The 19,910-nt window shown below is 43.5% G+C and overlaps 1 protein-coding gene across 3 annotated transcripts in view; it reads right to left on the minus strand.

Annotated features, from left to right (window-relative positions):
* Window positions 1–8,007: 8,007 nt before the first annotated feature.
* The window catches only part of dync2h1 (dynein cytoplasmic 2 heavy chain 1), a 59,362-nt gene continuing 47,459 nt past the window's right edge, over window positions 8,008–19,910 (minus strand). For 2 of the 3 annotated variants that reach the window (XM_061281072.1, XM_061281071.1), the window contains 13 exons: window positions 19,813–19,882; window positions 19,619–19,704; window positions 18,917–18,992; window positions 18,549–18,769; window positions 17,637–17,741; window positions 15,898–16,014; window positions 11,691–11,798; window positions 11,486–11,587; window positions 10,696–10,785; window positions 9,925–10,034; window positions 9,779–9,860; window positions 8,570–8,686; window positions 8,008–8,258 (listed from right to left, as the gene is read on the minus strand). In XM_061281072.1, coding sequence (XP_061137056.1) covers window positions 8,097–8,258; window positions 8,570–8,686; window positions 9,779–9,860; window positions 9,925–10,034; window positions 10,696–10,785; window positions 11,486–11,587; window positions 11,691–11,798; window positions 15,898–16,014; window positions 17,637–17,741; window positions 18,549–18,769; window positions 18,917–18,992; window positions 19,619–19,704; window positions 19,813–19,882 — 1,446 coding nt within the window. In that variant the 3' untranslated portion in view covers window positions 8,008–8,096. The remainder of the gene's footprint in view (window positions 8,259–8,569; window positions 8,687–9,778; window positions 9,861–9,924; window positions 10,035–10,695; window positions 10,786–11,485; window positions 11,588–11,690; window positions 11,799–15,897; window positions 16,015–17,636; window positions 17,742–18,548; window positions 18,770–18,916; window positions 18,993–19,618; window positions 19,705–19,812; window positions 19,883–19,910) is intronic. The other variant, XM_061281073.1, reaches the window with a different exon arrangement.

Raw genomic sequence — 19,910 nt, forward strand, 5'->3', positions numbered from 1 at the left:
GCAGGATATTTCCTTCCAAGTTCAAAAGCAACGTTTGCAAAAATACAATTGAGTTGCGTCAAATCAAAAGTGAACAGTCGACAGGGCAAGGTAATCGGAGTGAACAGACAATAGACATCAGAATTTTCTCTACACTATACATATAGTAAACAATAGGTATCATTAACTACATTAAGTACATTCTTGACTTTTGCTTTAGTGTCTTTTTGCGTGGACCTACACACCAGTACAAGCCCACATGAGGAGATGTTGCAGCAACCAATGCCAAGGCCCTTCTGCCACATCACCTCCGATGATCCTCCGGGAGCCTTTTAGCTCTCAAGCTACCCGGTGGCTAGCACCTCTTGTGTGGAAAGTCCAGCGAGGACCTGGTGGGATACATTGCAGTCACCAGAGGCTTCACGTCAACCTGATGATATACAGCTTAGAGGTGAGATGGTCACGGTCTCAGTGAATTCAGTAGAGTGGAGAAAATGGTCTGATGAGTCATGATTTTATGATAAAATATATAATATACTTGGAAAAACTTCACAGATATCAAACGCAAGGCCCGGGGGCCAGATACAGCCCGCCACAGAATTTTACGTGGCCCGCAAAGACAAATTATCATCATTACTAGAATTGAAAATTGTCTTCACTTTTAAAAATATCTTTTTGTTTTAAATATTTGACCAGTTTTTACTCGTCTGTTTTGAAAATGAGTTATTTGTCAGTTTGTTTTGTAGTTTATACTGTATATAATATGAGGTGCTCATACATTTATTTGGGTTGACAGTCATAATGGCCCTCCGAAAGAAACTATGACTACAATGCGGCTCGCGAAAAGAACACCCCTGCCATACTGGAAATAAGTCTGTTTGTGAGCTACCAAAGAATGTTGGAAAAAAGAGATAACCTAAGTAATCTTGACTGGCAGACACTTTCCAGAGTTGTCTGAAAAACATGTTTGTAATTATGACTTACAGGAAACTCTGCCCCCAGGGTGTGTCTTTTTTGTCATTAATATGCGTGTATGTCTGTGTTTGTGCATGTGTGTGTGCGTGTGTGTGTGTGGCAGGGTAATAAGAAAGGAAATCTGCTCCCTGACTCTTGAGTCAGACGATCATCAGTCATTGAGGGGATGCATACCTGACTAGGATTTCACTCCTGTTTTTGTGGCGGAGTTCTATTTTATTCCCTGACTACGCATTTCTTCTCTCTCTTATTGCATAGTTCAATGAACATTTATCATTTCATTTAAGTGATTCAAGTGTTCTTCAGCGAGCTGACACACTACATTTCAAAGTGATTTTTAAACAGTTGTAATGGTTTTCCCCCAGAGCAAACCAATCAAAGCTGCAAAAACAACAACAAAAGCTTCAATGCTGTAGGAATCCGAGTGTTAAGATGGTTAGGCTGGGTAGAGACAATCATGAGTTTGATTATGGTGAATGATTTTGTTTTCGCATTATGACCAACTTTCAAAGATGACTCCAAATTGGAGCATTCAGCACAGGGTGAAGTGAAAAAAATTTTTTTCTTCATTTAAAGGAATGGCTAAGTGAGGTTTTTTGTAAAAAAAAAATATATATATATATATCATGGTATAGTGTTTTTTTTTTTTAGTAAAAAAATGACCATATAAATAGTCTTCTTTAAAAATGACCATGTATAGTAAGGCTTTTTTTTTAAATGACCATGTATACATGTATACTATCCATATAGCACTGGTGTCAAACTCAAGGCCCGGGGGCCAGATACGACCCGCCACATCATTTTCTGTCGCCCGTGAAGACAAATTGTGCATCAAATTCGTGTGTCATTACTAGAATTGCAAATTGTCTTCACCTTTAATAATATATTTTTTAAAAATATTTGACCAGTTTTTACTCGTCTGATTTGAAAACGAGTTATTTGTCATTTTGTTTTGTAGCTTTTACTGTATATAATATGAGGTGCTCATACATTTATTTTAGTTATAATGGGCCTCTGAAAGAAGCGATGACTACAATGCGACCTGCGAAAAAAATGAGTTTGACGCCCCTGATGTATATAGAAAGGCTTTTATAGTAAAAAAAAAAAAAAAAGACCATGTATAGTAAGGCTTTTTTGATTATGTATAGTGTGGTTTGTGAAAGCAGAGTGGTAAAAACATTTTCTCTCTCTTCACAGCCTTTTAAAAGCAATGCAGTGTGACATTATGTCTGTTTCAAGACAGGCTGCTTTGACTGGCAGTCTCCAGAAAGAAAGAGTAAAACCATGTTGGATGCAGATGAATCAACCTTGTGTTTCCCTCCGGTGAAGTTGTCACTGTTCTTGGTGGGTCTGTTGTCGCCCTTTCCCGCTCCCCACCTCCCACTTCTCATCTTCCTTTGCCAAAAGCACACATGGACATCCTGCTTGTCTCTCATGTCCCTTTGGAGGGGGAAGTGTGTCAGTGACTGTCTCACTTACTGTGTTTATTTCTCAATTCTGATCACACCTTCCATGGAGGAAGTTACATTTTCTTAGCCAAACTTTCAAAACTATATCACTGGTGTGTTTTCTTTTGCTAAATTCAAATCAACATGTTTTCACTATGAGACATCTGCTTCATTGAAATGTTGGCATTGCTGCTACTATTTGGCTAAGATCGCATTCTCAGACCCTCTACAACCTGGCAAGAATTTTTGACATATTCCTGCAGGCATTGGAAACATTTGCCATGATTTAGACAATGTAATAGACCATGGACACAAAAATTACTTTCCTTACAACAAAATTTTCAAAATCATATCTGCACAAAAGTTAAAGAAAAAAAAACTAGCAAATTGCTGTACTGTGATGGCAATCCAGTGTTTTTTGTTTTTTTAAAGAAAGTTTTATACTGTATACATGTATTACAATTGGCTCTCGAGGCTGCAGGCCTTCATCTAGAGTGTCTTTTGAAATTATTTTGCATTTGAAATTTTTCAAGGCACATGGAAATTGTACTTTTTTTTTCCCTTCACCCAAGAATGAGATGTAGCGTCACTCTACTGCACTGGTGATGCAACGCTGATGATACAGCCGCAAGTCAAAGATAGTAGTTATTACACCCGGACGCACACACAAATTTGAGCATGCACACGCACAAGTGGATTATATGTTTACTAATAAGTATAATGGAAAAACAAACAAAATGTGGCTTTTTTTTACAGGAATTGAAATGACAGCAAAGACTGTTCATCTTATCCTGAGAACACGCACACACACACATTGGTGAGTGATAAATAACAACACTACGTAGTACAGGTGTGAAGCAAGCACATTTTTGCACCAACCAATGCAATGCATCTTTCGAGTGGTGAGAGCCATCTATGTGCGAGATGAGGCGTGGGTGGAATTGCCGTAGGGTTAAAAGGCCTATCTGTCAAGTAGGTGTGAAAGCCTTGTCAATCAATCCTTATCAGTCAGTTCTCTTCTCCTTCCAAAATCAAAGTTATCCGAGTTAATCTTGAGAGTGTCCTCTTTCTTTGAAACTGATGAAAATGTCTGTTGTGTGGGAGGTACAGAGTAATCACACTTGAAATAAACTCGTGAAAGCACCAATGAATGTCACAAATAAAAAAAAAATTACTCACAGTCTTGAAGCCCTAATATTGTGCAGTGACAATTTTTTTTGGACATTTTTTATGTCATTGTTATCAAACTTACTGGACAAGTAGCAGATTTAAAGCATTTTTTTTATTTTGACCTTGTGTCGACATAAGATAACAAATATACAATAAGACAGGTCAAAAAAAGACAGCCAGCAATTTCTGTTACCTGGGGGTGGGAGCATAAAAGATTAAAATGTATTGTGTGTAGTCCTTTGGCCCAACAATTTATCCACCTATTTGAAAAGCTGTTCATACAACATGATTCATCTCGGATGTTGGGATTGGAAGTGATACTAAAACGGTTGAACCTGACCCAGTGGATGACTATTCATTCCACCGTGATCGACAAAGGCTAACAAAAAAGCTTTACGCTGCGCGAGCATGTGCATCATCCGCCGTACACGGTGCATATTGCATGTGTGTGCCAGTGAGACGATGAACCAGAGTTTTTCCAAGGGCTGCTGGATGGGGCCGCTCTCATAAATCCGGCCAGCCATAACCACAGTGATTTGCAGCTTCGGAAGAGCCATAAACATGGGCACTGCGCGGGCTGCTGCCCTCACAGGAGCCTGAATTGAGCGGTGAGTGCGTGGACTCGTACGTTGTACAATGTGCACGCGTATGCTCAAGGACACATCTTGCTTGGGCTGAAAGCCAAGTTTGGCAATCCGCTCAAGGTGTGAGGGAAATTCATCGACGCTGCTCCATTGACCGTGACAGGAGAAGGGTTCTAGTGCAGCTGCTCAGTTAGCTGCTGTCACCTTTTTAATCTGCAACATTCTTCAACATTAGCTGGAGCGGACCGAAAGTTACAGTGGTCAAAGAGAATTCACTAATACATCATTGGAAGACTGGTCTCTTGTGCTGGACAGTCATTTTCTGCTTTGAATTAGATTTTACAGCAAGTATCAAGGTTAGATTTAGGAGGGTTAGGTAATTACTTTAACCTTTACTTTACTCATTTTAGACCTGAAGCAGCACGTTTTTCTTTTAAGATTGAGACAAAATGCAAGGTTGTATTAATTGCAATGGGAAGCGATGATCAGCTTTTCTGGTCATGAGCAAAATATTGTATTTCAGTGCAAGATATCACTTGAGGACATTTTCCAGCATGATAGAAGCTGACCTCATGTAAAATCAATCTAGAAAGCCATTGTCAGCAGGCGCGTGTGGCCAGTGATCTGACATTGATCCAACATGAGAAAAGTACATCAAATAGAATATAGATGGAATTCTGAGGAGCATACAATTGTAAGGTGAAACAGGGTAGTGCCAGAATCCGTTACAGTACTCGTCCTGTTGCTTTCTATCATGGGCATCTGAAGACAGGATGTTGTTGCAAATTCATGCACCACAGATATGTAGTTTCTCACAACAATGCGACTAGTAAACACTAACAAAATGTATAAAACCGATCGACGTTCATCTTTTTTTTCTCAAATGGAAAAAAAAATCAGGAGTAAGCATACATTAAACAAAGCAAGATTTATTTTCGACATCCTTCTGTGTTTGCACTCTTTAAACAAGTGTGCTACTTTAATGCTGAGCGATCCTCATAGTGTTTCAGCCCATCTGTTGAGCATCTGGATTGTTTGTGGAAATGCTTTTGCAAAGAGAGCAAAACCAGCAGTTGGGTCGACAAAAAAAAAAAATGCTAATGCTGACTTTCAGAAGGATGCTGAGCAAAGTGTGGGAACCGTAAACCAAATGATTTCAAGCTGCTGCATGAGGCAGTGACAATGTTTTTATTCCCAAGGGGGAGCAACAGATATGCTCTGAATGCTATTTGGGATTCTGATTTCCTGTCATGTGAAGTCATGTGACACAAGTCTGTGATTCTGGCAAGTCTAAGTCATCCAACCGTGGAATGTCCCATCGAATATTTTACGCTGACATGCAAAGATAGTGATCTAAAAATCAAAACAATTAAGACACAAGAGGACTGTTTTTTACTGTCTGAAATTTTCAATCAGACAAAACTCTCCTCTAAAACTCCTGAAGAAATCCATTTAAGATCTAAAAATGATATTTCGGTCTACTGGGACGTCAGACAATGAGGCGAAGGAGATAAAGCCTACACAAAGGGGGGATTGTAAAATAGAGACACAGCAAGGTATGAAAGTGAGATCATGGGAGGCTAAAGGTGCAGATGATAGTTGAGCAGACTGGCTCTCAGGAAGCAGAAGTGAGACAGATCCATGAGAGCTCGTAAAAGGCCCCTCAAGTATTGTGATTCTCAAGAGGGGATCTCAGTACTGAAAGATGAGTGACCTTGTGGTCTTCCTCTGTCGACCTCTCTTGAGAATCACTTCAGAACCACACACATTGTGTGTGTGTATATATATTTTGTCCAATAAATTGCCCCCCAAAATGCGACTTATACTCCGGAGCGACTTATATACGGCTTTTTTGGGCATTTTATGGCTGGTGCGATTTATACCCCGGTGCGACTTTTAGTCCGAAAATTACGGTAAATCACTCCTGAGTATAAGTCACCCCCCCACCCAAACAATGAAAAAAAAACGCGACTTATAGTCCAGAATTTACGGGAATTAATTTTCATTTTATTGCCGGAAATAAGTAATTGATACATCAGAAAAACAGAACTTAATATTTGATGCAGAAACCTTTGTTTGCAATTACAGAGATCAGACGTTTCCTGTAGTTCTTGACCAGGTTTGCACACACTGCAGCAGGTATTTTGGCCCACTCCTCCATACAGATCTCCTCCAGAGCCTTCAGGTTTCGGGGCTGTCGCTGGGCCCGAGGACTTTAAGCTCCCTCCAAAGATTCTCTATTGGATTCAGGTCTGGAGACTGGCTAGGCCACTCCAGGACCTTGAGATGTTTCCTACGGAGCCACTCCTTAGTTGCCCTGGCTGTGCGTTTTGGGTTGTTGTCATGCTGGAAGACCCAGACTTAAGACTTAATTTTTGCCCAACTTTGTTTGAAGGCACAGTTTATTGTGCATTAATATTTCCATATGGTGCAGAAAAACAGAGTCCTTAGATTTGGTGTTCTCAAAAAATCACAAGACAAGCAAACAAAGTAAACGTGTTTGTTATAAAGGTAAATTTATGGAACCATAATGAAGATGATCTGATTATGTGTGGTTTCATTGTATCTTTTAAAATAATGTTTAGCCACAGGTGCTTAGTTGATTATTAATTTGTAGCGTATCATGCAAATTTACCAACAAACTAGGACTAAAAGAATAATCGACCGTATTGTAGGTGAACACATTGCGTGCATTTACTCACCGAGATTTACAGGGCCAACAGAGGTTGGTGATGCTGCTCCTCAATTAAAGCTGCAGGGCAGCAGGTCGATGGAAAGTTCTGTTTTAATAGTTTGGCCTACTGCCTCTGGTGAAGCCCATTATGTTCTGTTGTGTTTTATGCCGCACAGTCGAAGTTTATCCTTGCACCAGCTTTCCCCGAAATGACCTCTTGTGTAAGCCAGAGGGCTAATTGGGAGAACGACACATCAGCAGCGAAAGAGGCCACGAATATCACCGCAGGATTTGGCCAATCAGTTCGGAACCTTGTGGAACTCCAAAATGCATACAAACAGAAGTCATACATAACAATGTTGACAAGAAATGTTTCTGTCACACAAATTATTCACTCTCGATCCCACGTGTCAAACTCAAGGCCTCAGTTGTTTATTTCTCACTCCGACCTTCTCTACTGTTCTTTCGTAGTTTGGCTCTCCTCCAACTTTAAGTACCGTATTTTCCGGACTATAAGGCGCACCTTCAATGAATGGCCCATTTTAAAACTTAATCCTTATATAAGGCGCACCATTAATGCATCATGTCAGATTTTTAATCCAAATCAAATCATTCTCCATTTTATCTTTTTTATTTCAACTTCAGATGCAACAAATGACTTTATAATCACAAAATAATGATCCATAGTCTTTTTGATTCATGATTCATAGTCTTCAGCAGGCCACTTATGCTTGATTTCATAACACAATGCTTCGGGCCAGTTTGAATTTAGGAATTTAGTCCATATATAAGGCGCACTGGACTATAAGGCGCACTGTCGGCTTTTGAGAAGATTTTAGGTTTTTAGGTGCGCCTTATAGTCCGGAAAATACGGTAATCTGTTTCATTCCTATCAGACGACTTCCCTGTGATTTTCCCCATACTTTCCGTCTCTCCATTCCCAGCAGCACCGCCCACTGTCTCACTGCCTCTTTCCCACTTGGTCTGTGACCCAACCGGTTTTGGGCCAAAATCCAATTCTCTCCCTTTTTCTAACCTGCCCTTCCACAACACTGCCATTTTACCCACTTCACTTCTTGCTCACAGCACAAGCATGCACACACAAGTACATACGCACTGTCACTAACATTTTCACTTATGTATCAACACAGTAAAGCAAACGATTTCTGGAAAAATATACAATTAAGACAGATTTATTTTTTTTGACTAAAATAAATACAATTATAAAATGCACAGTACATCTGTTCAATAGTTCAAGGTGTCCTGTCATTGTTGCTTAAGGAAGAGGGCAGCGCCACTCTGTATCCACTGGCTGGTGTTACTTCTGCAGGGCACACTGATATGCGTGACCACTTTCACCCTTTCAGAGCTGCTATACAAAGGCAGCCAGATGCTCTCCTCAGAAGCAGCGTGGTCAGCAGTAGAATTCTACGAGTGAGCACAAAACACAACTGAACCAAAATGACAGAGAGAGCACAGGCCTCCTCCGAGGTGTAAACAAATATTTGTCACTTGCCGAATCAATGAGTAAATAGTTACACTCCTGAAAAATGCAGCAGAATTGAGGTAAAACGCTATCCCAATCCAACATTTTTAAGATCCAAGTGGTAATATTATAGGATGCCAAAATTGTATTTTGTCAGCCAAACACATACAAATATAAGTCAATGATGGTTCAACTTCACATTTGACTCTACTCAATATGGCCCCTCCCTTGTAAAGTATTTTGGAACCCATACCTGAGAAACCCAGGCCATGTAGCAGAGCGGCACAGCTGACACACTGGGAGAGTCATGTTGGTTTTCACAGAGATGGACACCATCAAAACTACAACCCTCCAGCTGGAGACCTCCCACCTAAAAAAAATTGGATCAATGATCATTCAAGACATTTATAACGTCAAACAAGGTTTTTAGCGTCACAGAATCAATGACTTTTAAGAAACCATGGAAACCTTGTATAATGCTTCATGTTTTATAATGCTGCAAACAAAATCAGAATAACACCTCTCACCACAAATTCTCCCTCACAACACAGGATGTAGAAGACGACGAAGAAAGGAGAAGGACGGAAGGTGATAATTACAAACAGGCGTTTTAAAACGCATATCAATGCCAAATAGAATGATAACAAGGACAGAAACAATCCCTGAAGAGAGATGCAAAGAAGATGCAGAGACAAGACGATCTGAGCCCCAATTTGGAGAGAAAACGCAAAGACACAAACACGTGAACTCGCAGTTCATGTTAGTGAGTGCATCCACTCCAGTGACTCAAGAAATTTTCCACTGCAGCTCAGACAACAAAAGGAACTCTGGCGGCAAGCCAGACATACAAAGACAACTACTAAATCACCATAATCTGGGCAAGAGAAAAAAGGGCAAGGAGAGAAATATCCACACAAAGCTAGATTATGTGTGTGTCAGTAAAAGAGCACTTTGCTTCACAATAATTATTCAGTCACTTTCTTCAGCTGTCAGATTCTGGGATGTTTTCCTTCCCTGCATGCAGCCGCAGCTTCTTGTTAAGAGCCCACATTACACCCACCTCCTGTTATACACTCAAAACTAGTCAAGTCATACAAGATGCAAAAAGCACCTCGATAATACATGTTTTCAAACCCAAACCAATGTCAAATGTTATTTGAGGTGACAGAGTGCCATTTGGTCACTTGAAAATGGAGTTTCATAGTTGCATTGAGCCACCATGGCTGCATTATCGGAACGACTTATTAACTTGTCAACTGACATGAATCCACATCATTTAAAGTGACTCACATCAGACTACAGGCGGGAGCAAATGATTGATGTCAGTTAACAGCATTGACCTAATGCACATTTGAATCCATCTATAATACTCGCTTCAATAGTGGGGTATCTGATGGCCATTAGTGGTACACTGCAACTGTATATCATGTGTGTGTGTGTGTTTGTGTGCGTGTCATTCTACCTTAACTTGAAGTTTGGCTCCAACAATGGGATCCCTCCATGACGATGCAAACACCAAACTATCCATTGAACAACCTAAAGATCTAAAAGCCACAAAAAGAGGTTATTTATCAGTCTCATTGTAGAACAAGGTCAAACAAATCCGACCTGGCAGTCTCCTGCCTCAGAGCATTGAGAAAGGTATCAGGGTGGAAGAGCTCGGACAGATCCAAGGTGTCCGATAGAAGAGTTTGTTTGCCAGCATGTTCCACCCAACTCTGTAAAAATGGAACAAAGACGCAAATAAGCAGGGAAGGACTGGCCTTAAAGATGAATGGAGATGAGCAGATGTATGCACTCTGACAAATACACAGCAAGCCAGTCTGTGCCATTCAAGCTAAAGCCAGCCTTTATTATAATAGTTGAGCAGGCTACCATTACGAGGGACACAAAGAGATATTTAGAGAGAGTTACCTCAAGATAGGGACACAAAGAAAGATGGAGTGGAAGGAGGTCAGTAGATACAAAGAAACAGTGATGCCATACACGCACGCACACAATTGGGCGCGCAGGCAGACGTAATAGCAGACCGACAGACGGTTCTGTCTCACACAAATAATGAAATGAGTCGGATTCTCATGGACATAAGTATTTCTGAACGCACACGCAAGGGTGTGCGAGTGTGTCTCTCGGCTGCCAGAACATATTGATGTAGGCGTGGATCCTGACACAGTCCAAAGTAGACAGAGTCAAAGCCTTTACTTCCTGGCACCAACATAGTGCAGATGCTTTGGTGAATTTCAAGCAATTTAAATGTATATGAGAACACTATTCATGTCTTTCAAAAAATGAATTCCATCAACCATTAACAACAATTTCCTATCACTTTGGCCTTCATGCTGGCACATAACGATCAACTATGCTGATGAGGAATATTACCTGTAAGGCAAGTGCACGCATTATGATAGCACCCAGGTACTGCATTGGCTCTTCAGGTCCCTCCCACATATTTTGCCATGTCAAAGGACACTAAGAAAGAGCAAAAATAATCAAGCAATTTATTAGAAGTTTGTTTTTTTCAACAGTCTTGGCATTACGATGCCCTTCTCAAATATGAGTCAGTCAGAAAGGTACTGTACATGCTGCAGCTGATGCGTGGTCAAATGAACGCACATCTTTCCCCCGCTTTTGCTGTCAATGCAGAAAACTACATGGCGGAGCATGAAATCAAATTTATCGAGCTGCATTAAAGTCAGCCCCCGAGGGGAAAGCAGCCCATGCCTGCCTAAAAAGTTGCGAGGATTAGTCCTTTGGCTGGCTGTGTTTTACATAAAAAAGTAAAGTCATTACAATGCGGTGTGTGCATTTTTCAGCATGTATCGTGTGAAGGGAAGAAAATGGATAATGGAGGGTTGAAGGGGTGGCTATGCATTCCAAAGTACGAACAAGGAAGCTGACCTTTACTGGGCTTTAGAAAAGCTGTTTGCATTTTATCTCAGGTAGAGTTGTCCTCGTTTATGCTTTCCCTCATTCGGACCAAACAAAAATTAATTCAAGTCTTGTGAAGTGACATGGTAAGCAATATTAAGTTTGTTTACCCTGCAAATATACGTACTCACATACTAGATAACCAAACACGAGCAATCAATAATGGGGTTTTGGCTGTGAATTTAAACAGCCGTACAGCCAACTGTTTTTGGTAATTGTGACTTCATCCATAAATGGTTACCTCTTGATTGAGCAAAGCAGTTGCCAGTTTTTGCACCTTAGGTGTTAGAAGCTCAGTCCCTCTAATCACCTTGCTTAAGGCAGCGAGTGATTGGTGGATGCTCTGCAATAGCAATTAGAAATTAGGACACGTATCACGTGAGTGCTTGTCTTATAAATGAATTTCAAGACATGCTATTTCTCTTAATTGTGGTTGCCTTACACACCTGAACCAAGCGGATGGCATTAAACTGCTCCAGAACAATGAATGACAGTACTGGGGAACCATGTTGATCTGTGGGTGGTGTGACCTTTTGCTGGATCAGTGCAGAACCCTGGAATGTAGATGGGGGCAAGACAGAAATATGTTTGCTTTCAAATACAATAGGGAAGTAAGATTATTTGTTTAAAACAAGATTTGCCATCAAGAAAACATGCAAAGCCTGGGAAGAATTCAACAGAAACTTGAGGACTTGCCTCAAACACTCATTATCCCTATTGCTTCATGACACAGAGAAGCTGGAGCCCGTCCCAGCAGATTTAAGGTTAAAGGCGGGTTAGACCTTGTACTAATCACCTGTCAATCATAGGACAATTATGAATGGAGCATTGAGTGGGAATTGATCCTGTGTCATTTGCATTGAAGGTCAGCTATTGTTATGTTCTGCTGCATAATTTTCATAAATTTGAGAGACAGGAGATTTGACGCACACCAATGTTAATTCAAGACAGCCTTTTCCCCACACCAAATACCGCATTTTCCGCACGATAAGGCGCACCGGATTATAAAGCGCACCTTCAATGAATTGCCCATTTTAAAACTTTGTCCATATATAAATCCATATATTTGGATACGCCTCCTGTACTGGCTCACTATTGGTCCATATATAAGGAGCGCTGTCAGCTTTTGAGAAAATTGGAGGTTTTTAGGTGCGCCTTTTAGTGTGGAAAATACGGTACGGTCAAAATAAAATGTAGAATTTTGCAATCCTTACGTGCATGTTTTTAGAGTGTGGCTCAGAGGAAAGCCCATACAAATATAGGGAGAACATGCAAAAGAGGACCGGGCTGAGACTCAAACCCACAACCATCTTTTTACTAGTGAAGGATATCCAAGACTGATTATATTCTACAGCACTGTAGACCGCCTCAACAATGGAGGCGCGGAACAAGGTCCACTCGGACTCAATGTCCCCCGCCTCCCCCGGGACGTGGGAAAAGTTCTGCCGGAGGTGGGAGTTGAAGCTCTTCCTGACAGGGGATTCCGCCAGACGTTCCCAGAAGACCCTCACAGAACGTTTGGGTCTGCCAGGTCGGACCGGCATCTTCCCCCACCATCGGAGCCAACCCACCACCAGGTGGTGATCAGTTGACAGCTCCGCCCCTCTCTTCGCCCGAGTGTCCAAAACATGCGGCCGCAAATCCGATGACACGACTACAAAGTCGATCATCGAACTGCGGCCTAGGGTGTCCTGGTGCCAAGTGCACACATGGACACCCTTATGTTTGAACATGGTGTTCATTATAGAAAATCCGTGTCGAGCACAGAAGTCCAATAATAGAACACCGCTCGGGTTCAGATCGGGGGGGCCGTTCCTCCCAATCACGCCCTTCCAGGTCTCACTGTCATTGCCCACGTGAGCATTGAAGTCACCCAGTAGAACGATGGAGTCCCCAGAAGGAGCGCTCTCCAGCACCTCCTCCAGGGACTCCAAAAAGGGTGGGTACTCTGAACTGCCGTTTGGTGCATAGACACAAACAACAGTCAGGACCCGTCCCCCCACCCGAAGGCGGAGGGAGGCTACCCTCTCGTTCACTGGGGTGAACCCCAATGTGCAGGCGCCCAGCCGGGGGGCAATAAGTATACCCACACCTGCTCGACGCCTCTCACCGTGGGCAACTCCAGAGTGGAAGAGAGTCCAGCCCCTCTCGAGAGGGCTTGTACCGGAACCCAAACTGTGCGTGGAGGCAAGTCCGACTATATCTAGTCGGAACTTTTCTGCCTCGCACACCAGCTCGGGCTCCTTTCCAGCCAGAGAGGTGACATTCCATGTCCCAAGAGCCAGCTTCTGCAGCCGGGGATCAGACCGCCAAGGTCCCTGCCTTTGGCCGCCGCCCAGCTTGCAATGCACCCGACCCCTTTGGCCCCTCCCACAGGTGGTGAGCCCATGGGAAGGGGAACCCACGTTTCCTTTTCGGGCTGAGCCCGGCCGGGCCCCATGGGCGAAGGCCCGGCCACCAGACGCTCGCCTTCGAGCCCCGCCTCCAGGCCTGGCTCCAGAGGGGGGCCCCGGTGACCCGCGTCCGGGCGAGGGAAAACGTGGTTCAATAATTGTTTGCATCATAAGGGGTAGTGTGAGGCGGCCGACCGGAGCTGTGGCCGTAAGGTCATTGGTGCCTGTCGTGGCGGCAATCCCCGAACCCGCTGGTGGACACCGGCGGTAAGGGATGCCGTCAAGCTGAAGAAGGAGTCCTATCGGGCCGTTTTGGCCTGTGGGACTCCCGAGGCAGCTGACAAGTACCGGATGGCCAAGCGGAACGCGGCTTCGGCGGTTGCTGAGGCAAAAACCAAGGCGTGGGAGGAGTTTGGCGAGGCCATGGAGACTGACTTCCGGACGGCTTCGAGGAAATTCTGGTCCACCATTCGGCGTCTCAGGAGGGGGAAGCAGTGCAACGTCAACACTGTTTACAGTGGAGATGGCGTGCTGCTGACCTCGACTCGGGACGTCGTGTGTCGGTGGGGAGAATACTTCGAAGACCTCCTCAATTCCACCGACACGCCTTCCATTGTGGAGGCAGGGCCTGGGGACTCTGAGGCGGACTCTCCAATCTCTGGGGTTGAAGTCACTGAGGTAGTTAAAAAACTCCTCGGTGGCAAGGCCCCGGGGGTGGATGAGATCCGCCCGGATTTCTTAAGGGCTCTGGATGCTGTGGGGCTGTCATGGCTGACACGTCTCTACAGCATCGCGTGGACATCGGGGACAGTGCCTCTGGATTGGCAGACTGGGGTGGTGGTTCCCCTCTTTAAGAAGGGGGACCGGAGGTTGTGTTCCAATTACAGGGGAATTACACTCCTCAGCCTCCCTGGTAAGGTCTATTCAGGGGTGCTGGAGAGGAGGGTCCGTCGGGAGGTCGAACCTCGGATTCAGGAGGAACAGTGTGGCTTTCGTCCTGGCCGTGGAACAGTGGACCAGCTCTTCACCCTCAGCAGGATCCTCGAGGGTGCATGGGAGTTCGCCCAACCAGTCCACATGTGTTTTGTGGACTTGGAGAAAGCGTTCGACCGTGTCCCTCGGGAGGTCCTGTGGGGGGTGCTTCGGGAGTACGGGGTACCGAGCCAACTGATAAGGGCAGTTCGGTCCCTGTATCACCGATGCCAGAGTTTGGTCCGCATTTCCGGCAGTAAGTCGGATTCGTTCCCAGTGAGGGTTGGACTCCGCCAAGGCTGCCCTTTGTCACCGATTCTGTTTATAATTTTTATGGACAGAATTTCTAGGCGCAGCCGAGGCGTTGAGGGTGTCCGGTTTGGGGACCTCAGCATCGCGTCTCTGCTTTTTGCAGATGACGTGGTGCTGTTGGCTTCTTCAGGCTGTGATCTCCAACTCTCACTGGAGCGGTTTGCAGCCGAGTGCGAAGCGGTTGGGATGAGGGTCAGCACCTCCAAATCCGAGTCCATGGTCCTCGATCGGAAAAGGGTGGAATGCCCTCTCCGGATCGGGGATGAGATCCTGCCCCAAGTGGAGGAGTTTAAGTATCTTGGGGTCTTGTTCACGAGTGAGGGGAGGATGGAGCGCGAGATCGACAGGCGGATCGGTGCAGCGTCGGCAGTAATGCGGACTCTGTACCGATCCGTCGTGGTAAAGAGAGAGCTGAGCCAAAAGGCAAAGCTCTCAATTTACCGGTCGATTTACGCTCCTACCCTCACCTATGGTCACGAGCTATGGGTCGTGACCGAAAGAACGAGATCCCGGATACAAGCGGCCGAAATGAGTTTTCTCCGCAGGATGTCCGGGCTCTCCCTTAGAGATAGGGTGAGAAGTTCGGTCATCCGGGAGAGACTCGGAGTAGAGTCGCTACTCCTCCACGTTGAGAGGAGCCAGATGAGGTGGCTCGGGCATCTCATCAGGATGCCTCCTGGACGCCTCCCTGGGGAGGTGTTCCGGGCATGTCCCACCGGTAGGAGACCCCGGGAACGACCCAGGACGCGCTGGAGAGACTATGTCTCTCAGCTGGCCTGGGAACGCCTTGGGATCCCCCGGGATGAGTTAGATGAAGTGGCTGGGGAGAGGGAAGTCTGGGAGTCCCTCCTGAAGCTGCTGCCCCCGCGACCCGACCCCGGATAAGCGGAAGAAGATGGATGGATGGATGGATGGATGGATGGATGGATGAGCACTGTAGACTTATCACAAGAAAAGAGCAAATACTGAAAAGTACCTTGTTGAGTTTCTTCCACAAGTTGAGGATAGGTGAAAGTCCATTAGACCAGAGCTCTCTGTCAAACTTTGATCCGGTTGCTACTGAGCGGCTTATGACACGAAGTTGGGAAATCACCTGTGAAAAAATGATAAACAATATGGTAAAGGTTATATATTAGCTGTTGTTTGCAGAGTTACTCATACAAGGAGAGTTTGGTGTGTGTTAAGTGGCATATCCTCACCTATATTAATAATTAAACCATAAAAATATAACAAACTACAATCCCCAAACTACATAATTTCCTTTGTTTTGTTTTTGGGATCAAGAAAATGCCAGCAGAAAAAATGTTTCATCTGGTGGTTTTGTGAAAACAAATTACTGGGGAAGACAAAGGCATGGAGCACGGGTTCGGGTTTAGAGGGGAAAAAAAAAGTCTGAACTCCAAGCGTAACTCATAAGAGATTCTTCCACAGCCCATCAAACATGCTTAGCTTTAGGCCTAAAGGACAGTATTGTGCTTTCACACAGAATCAAGATGTGCCTTAATGCAAAGGTGTATGTGAGGAAGACAAGTGTTGGTGATGAATGGTTTCCATTAGGTCCAGGCAAACTCCTTAAACCTCCTGCTTTATCTTCTTTGCTTGGGTGATTAAACGTGTGCCTGTGTTTCACACTGAATGTGTATGCACGCATACAGATTTGCACCGCATCCTTCATTTGTCCCCAGATTGTTGAACCTCCTTTCTGCCATGAAGAGTAAATGCACCTCACACCCAATCACTGAAATTACTTTCAAAAGATTAGTTCCGTTATTGGCAAACTACCCATGACTCAGTCAGTCAGTCAGTCAGTCAGTCAGTCAGTCAGTCAGTCAGTCAGTCAGTCAGTCAGTCAGTCGCTCACTCGCTCACTCACTCACCTGCTTTATAAGTAAACAGTTATGCTGCAGACTGCCTCAAAGTTGTGTTATGATGAGCTGCTAGATTTTATGTTCACCGTGTCTCACTACGGCCCACTAGGTTTCTCATTTGCACCGTGACTGCCGTAGCAAATGTTTTATTTTTTTTTGCCTGGCCTGTCACGTTTGCCCATGCTGCCTTCCTGCATTGTCTCACAACCATCCTGTGTTACAAACAGGGCTGGCCACATAATGCAAACATCGAGGATGTTTTGTTTCTGTGATATTTTTCGGATATTCTTCGGAGAGCAAAGATGGGTACAGTGCTTTTTCAAGCTCTAGGAATTTGATCCACATCAATGGTGAATATTCTATTTGTCGCAGTTGCATTACATTAACTGCAGAGTTTTTGCTATCAATCATGGTTACAGATATAAAACAACACAGTGACAACCTGAGATTGATGCAGACAAAACACACATTACGAATGATTGAATTACTCCCGTAAAAGTTGTGCGCCTGTGCAAAGGGGCTTTCATCTCACACTATGATAAATACAGCAGATGGCTGCTTGATAGGATTGTTTGGAGACTGCTGAATGCTTTGTTGTTGTTTTGCTGCGTTACTGCACTGCATCATTCCAAGAGGGGCCTCTGATGTTATTGTGGGTAAAGCTTGTGTCTTGGAACCCTAATATCCGATTGTGCACGTGTACCCTGTACCCAAAGTAGCGGCCCAGCTAACCAGCTGAGTGTCTCAGTATTATGTCCTCAACATTTGTCGACAAGCACTTGTGTATTGTTTACATGTGTGGTTGATTTAGCAACCAGGTAAGAATGTGTGGGTTTTTGTTGTGCACCTGGGAGCTGATAATTCTCTGGGAGGTTCTTTCTATGTTAGCGGGAAGACCAAAGAATGCAGGCTTGTCATCCTCTGGGAGATTCTCCACGATGCCACGGTAGTCCTGAGAGCACACAAACAAATTTGTGTTTACAAGATTTACAACATAGCACATATAAACACAATAAAAGACAATTTTCACATTTTTGGAACAAGACATGAAGCAAGAACAGTATGTGAGAAAATCTACAACTTAGAATTATTCTTGATTACAAGTATTGGTTTTACAGCTCCTTATCAACTCAGAATGTACAAGCTGCTAAGGTCACGTAATGCGAGGGTTTCACATTTTTAAGCAAGCAAGGATGTGATAAATGTTTTATGTGTGTGCTAGAGCAGACAGCTTAAGTGTTTGTATGCTTGATTACGTGTGTGCTTGTGTTGTTGACCTAACGTGACAAAAGGTCCGCGAACAATATGTAAAAACATACATAGCACAAACTAAGCTCTCACTTAAATAGTTGTTAATGTCTTTGCAAATTGTCAATTCACAACACAGATTTCCATATTGACTTTCTTTTCTTACCATATGTCTACCCAACTTTGAAGTATAGCAAAATGGGCTTTCAAAGACGCCAAGAAGTGTGAGTCAGTGATAAGCTTGGGTGGCCTCTAGTAGAAGTCTGTATTTTTTTTTTTCCTTACAGATACTTTTTACTTAGCCAATGCAGCAGATTTCATTTAGGATACAGTCTGACTAGCATTTGCTTCAAGAGGAAAATATGGAATTGCTCCATTTCATATTTCTTTTTAACAAGATTTAATTTTGGATGGCTTAAAGGGGATGTTACATAAGCGGACCGCCATCTTAGCAACCGTAAATTAAAATGTTTGCTTGCAAAATATTTGTTGTGTAATCCCCTCAACCTACCAAAATGGAGCAAGAATTTGGGAGGCTAATCTGAGAAGGGAGAAAACGTGCTCCTTTGCTCTTTCCCTGTCCGGCTGAGAGGGAGGAGAAGAGTCGTGCAGAGAAAAACTGCTCCAGGTAAGAGCGCAAGATGCGGAGGTCAGATGGGTTGTCAATGCGTCCGCCATAGATGGCACTCTCCAACAGGCCATGGACAAACTCCCACTGAAAAGGTTTCCCTCCTGAAAGAGATCAGACCATACTCAAAGCCCCTGAAGTACACACAGAATGTAAGAGTAAGAGAATTTACCAACACACTTCAGGTAAACAGGATCCAAGGTGATAGAAATGGTTTGATCAGAGAGCAGAGGTTTAAGAGAGTCCCCTACCTTCAAAAAGCCTATCGATGATTTCAAAGCCAGCGCGCAGGTCTGATAAGGAAAACTCATAGAACTTAGTCCAACCCTAAAAATAAGAAGTTAAATATTACATATTGTTTCAAGTGATCTGTTCATCTGTAATAGTTTCTATTTATTTATTTATTTATTTATTTATTTATTTATTTATTTATTTATTTATTTATTTATTTATTTATTTATTTCAGGGCTTTTATATCATTTTGTATCCTCTCACCCATGAACCTAAACTGGATGGGTGGTAGAAAACAGATTGATGGATGGTGTTTTATTGAATTACCTTGGAAACAAACTTCACCTCAGCAGTTAGTCACCAATTTTTTTCCACACATTCTTAACAGTGACTCAGCTCATAGAATGTCAAGGTAATAACCCTGAATAATCAGCAAGGGAAAATAGTTTTGCAGACAGAACACACGTACACACACATGCACACTGTCAACAGTATAGACCGACCTAGTCAAATAAATTACAGTAGTGTTTACTTTAAATATATCTGGATGCGTTTTTGGTGGTCTTCCTATTGATGTTGCAGGGGGCTGTGCATGTATGTTTGGTAATTCCTGATTTAATTCCTCTCGGTATGTTGCCTCCCACATGAGGTTATAGGTTGTAATTGTTGTGTTGTAGTTTTACAAGTGTTTTTACATTACAGTGTGCGTCTGTGTGTGCTACCTGAGGTATGTAGTTACGTCTCTCTTGGCAGACAGCATGGAACCAGGCTAGACAGAAGAGAGACTGGGCCCGGGCGAGTATCCCACCTAAACAAAAGCACTTAACATCATCTTGAATAATCTATTGAGTTCAATGTAACTAGAAAAATAGCTAAGGAGATGTTAACAATAAAACGTCATGAGAAGAGATGAGACCTTTACTAATCTGTTCAGGTGTCCAGGATTCATAAGTCCTCAACAAGTTCCTCTTCAACCCAGGAGGATCCTTGATACACAATACAGAAATTGGTAAG

Source organism: Syngnathus typhle, linkage group LG6, assembly GCF_033458585.1.
Source record: "Syngnathus typhle isolate RoL2023-S1 ecotype Sweden linkage group LG6, RoL_Styp_1.0, whole genome shotgun sequence".
NCBI classification, from domain to species: domain Eukaryota; kingdom Metazoa; phylum Chordata; class Actinopteri; order Syngnathiformes; family Syngnathidae; genus Syngnathus; species Syngnathus typhle.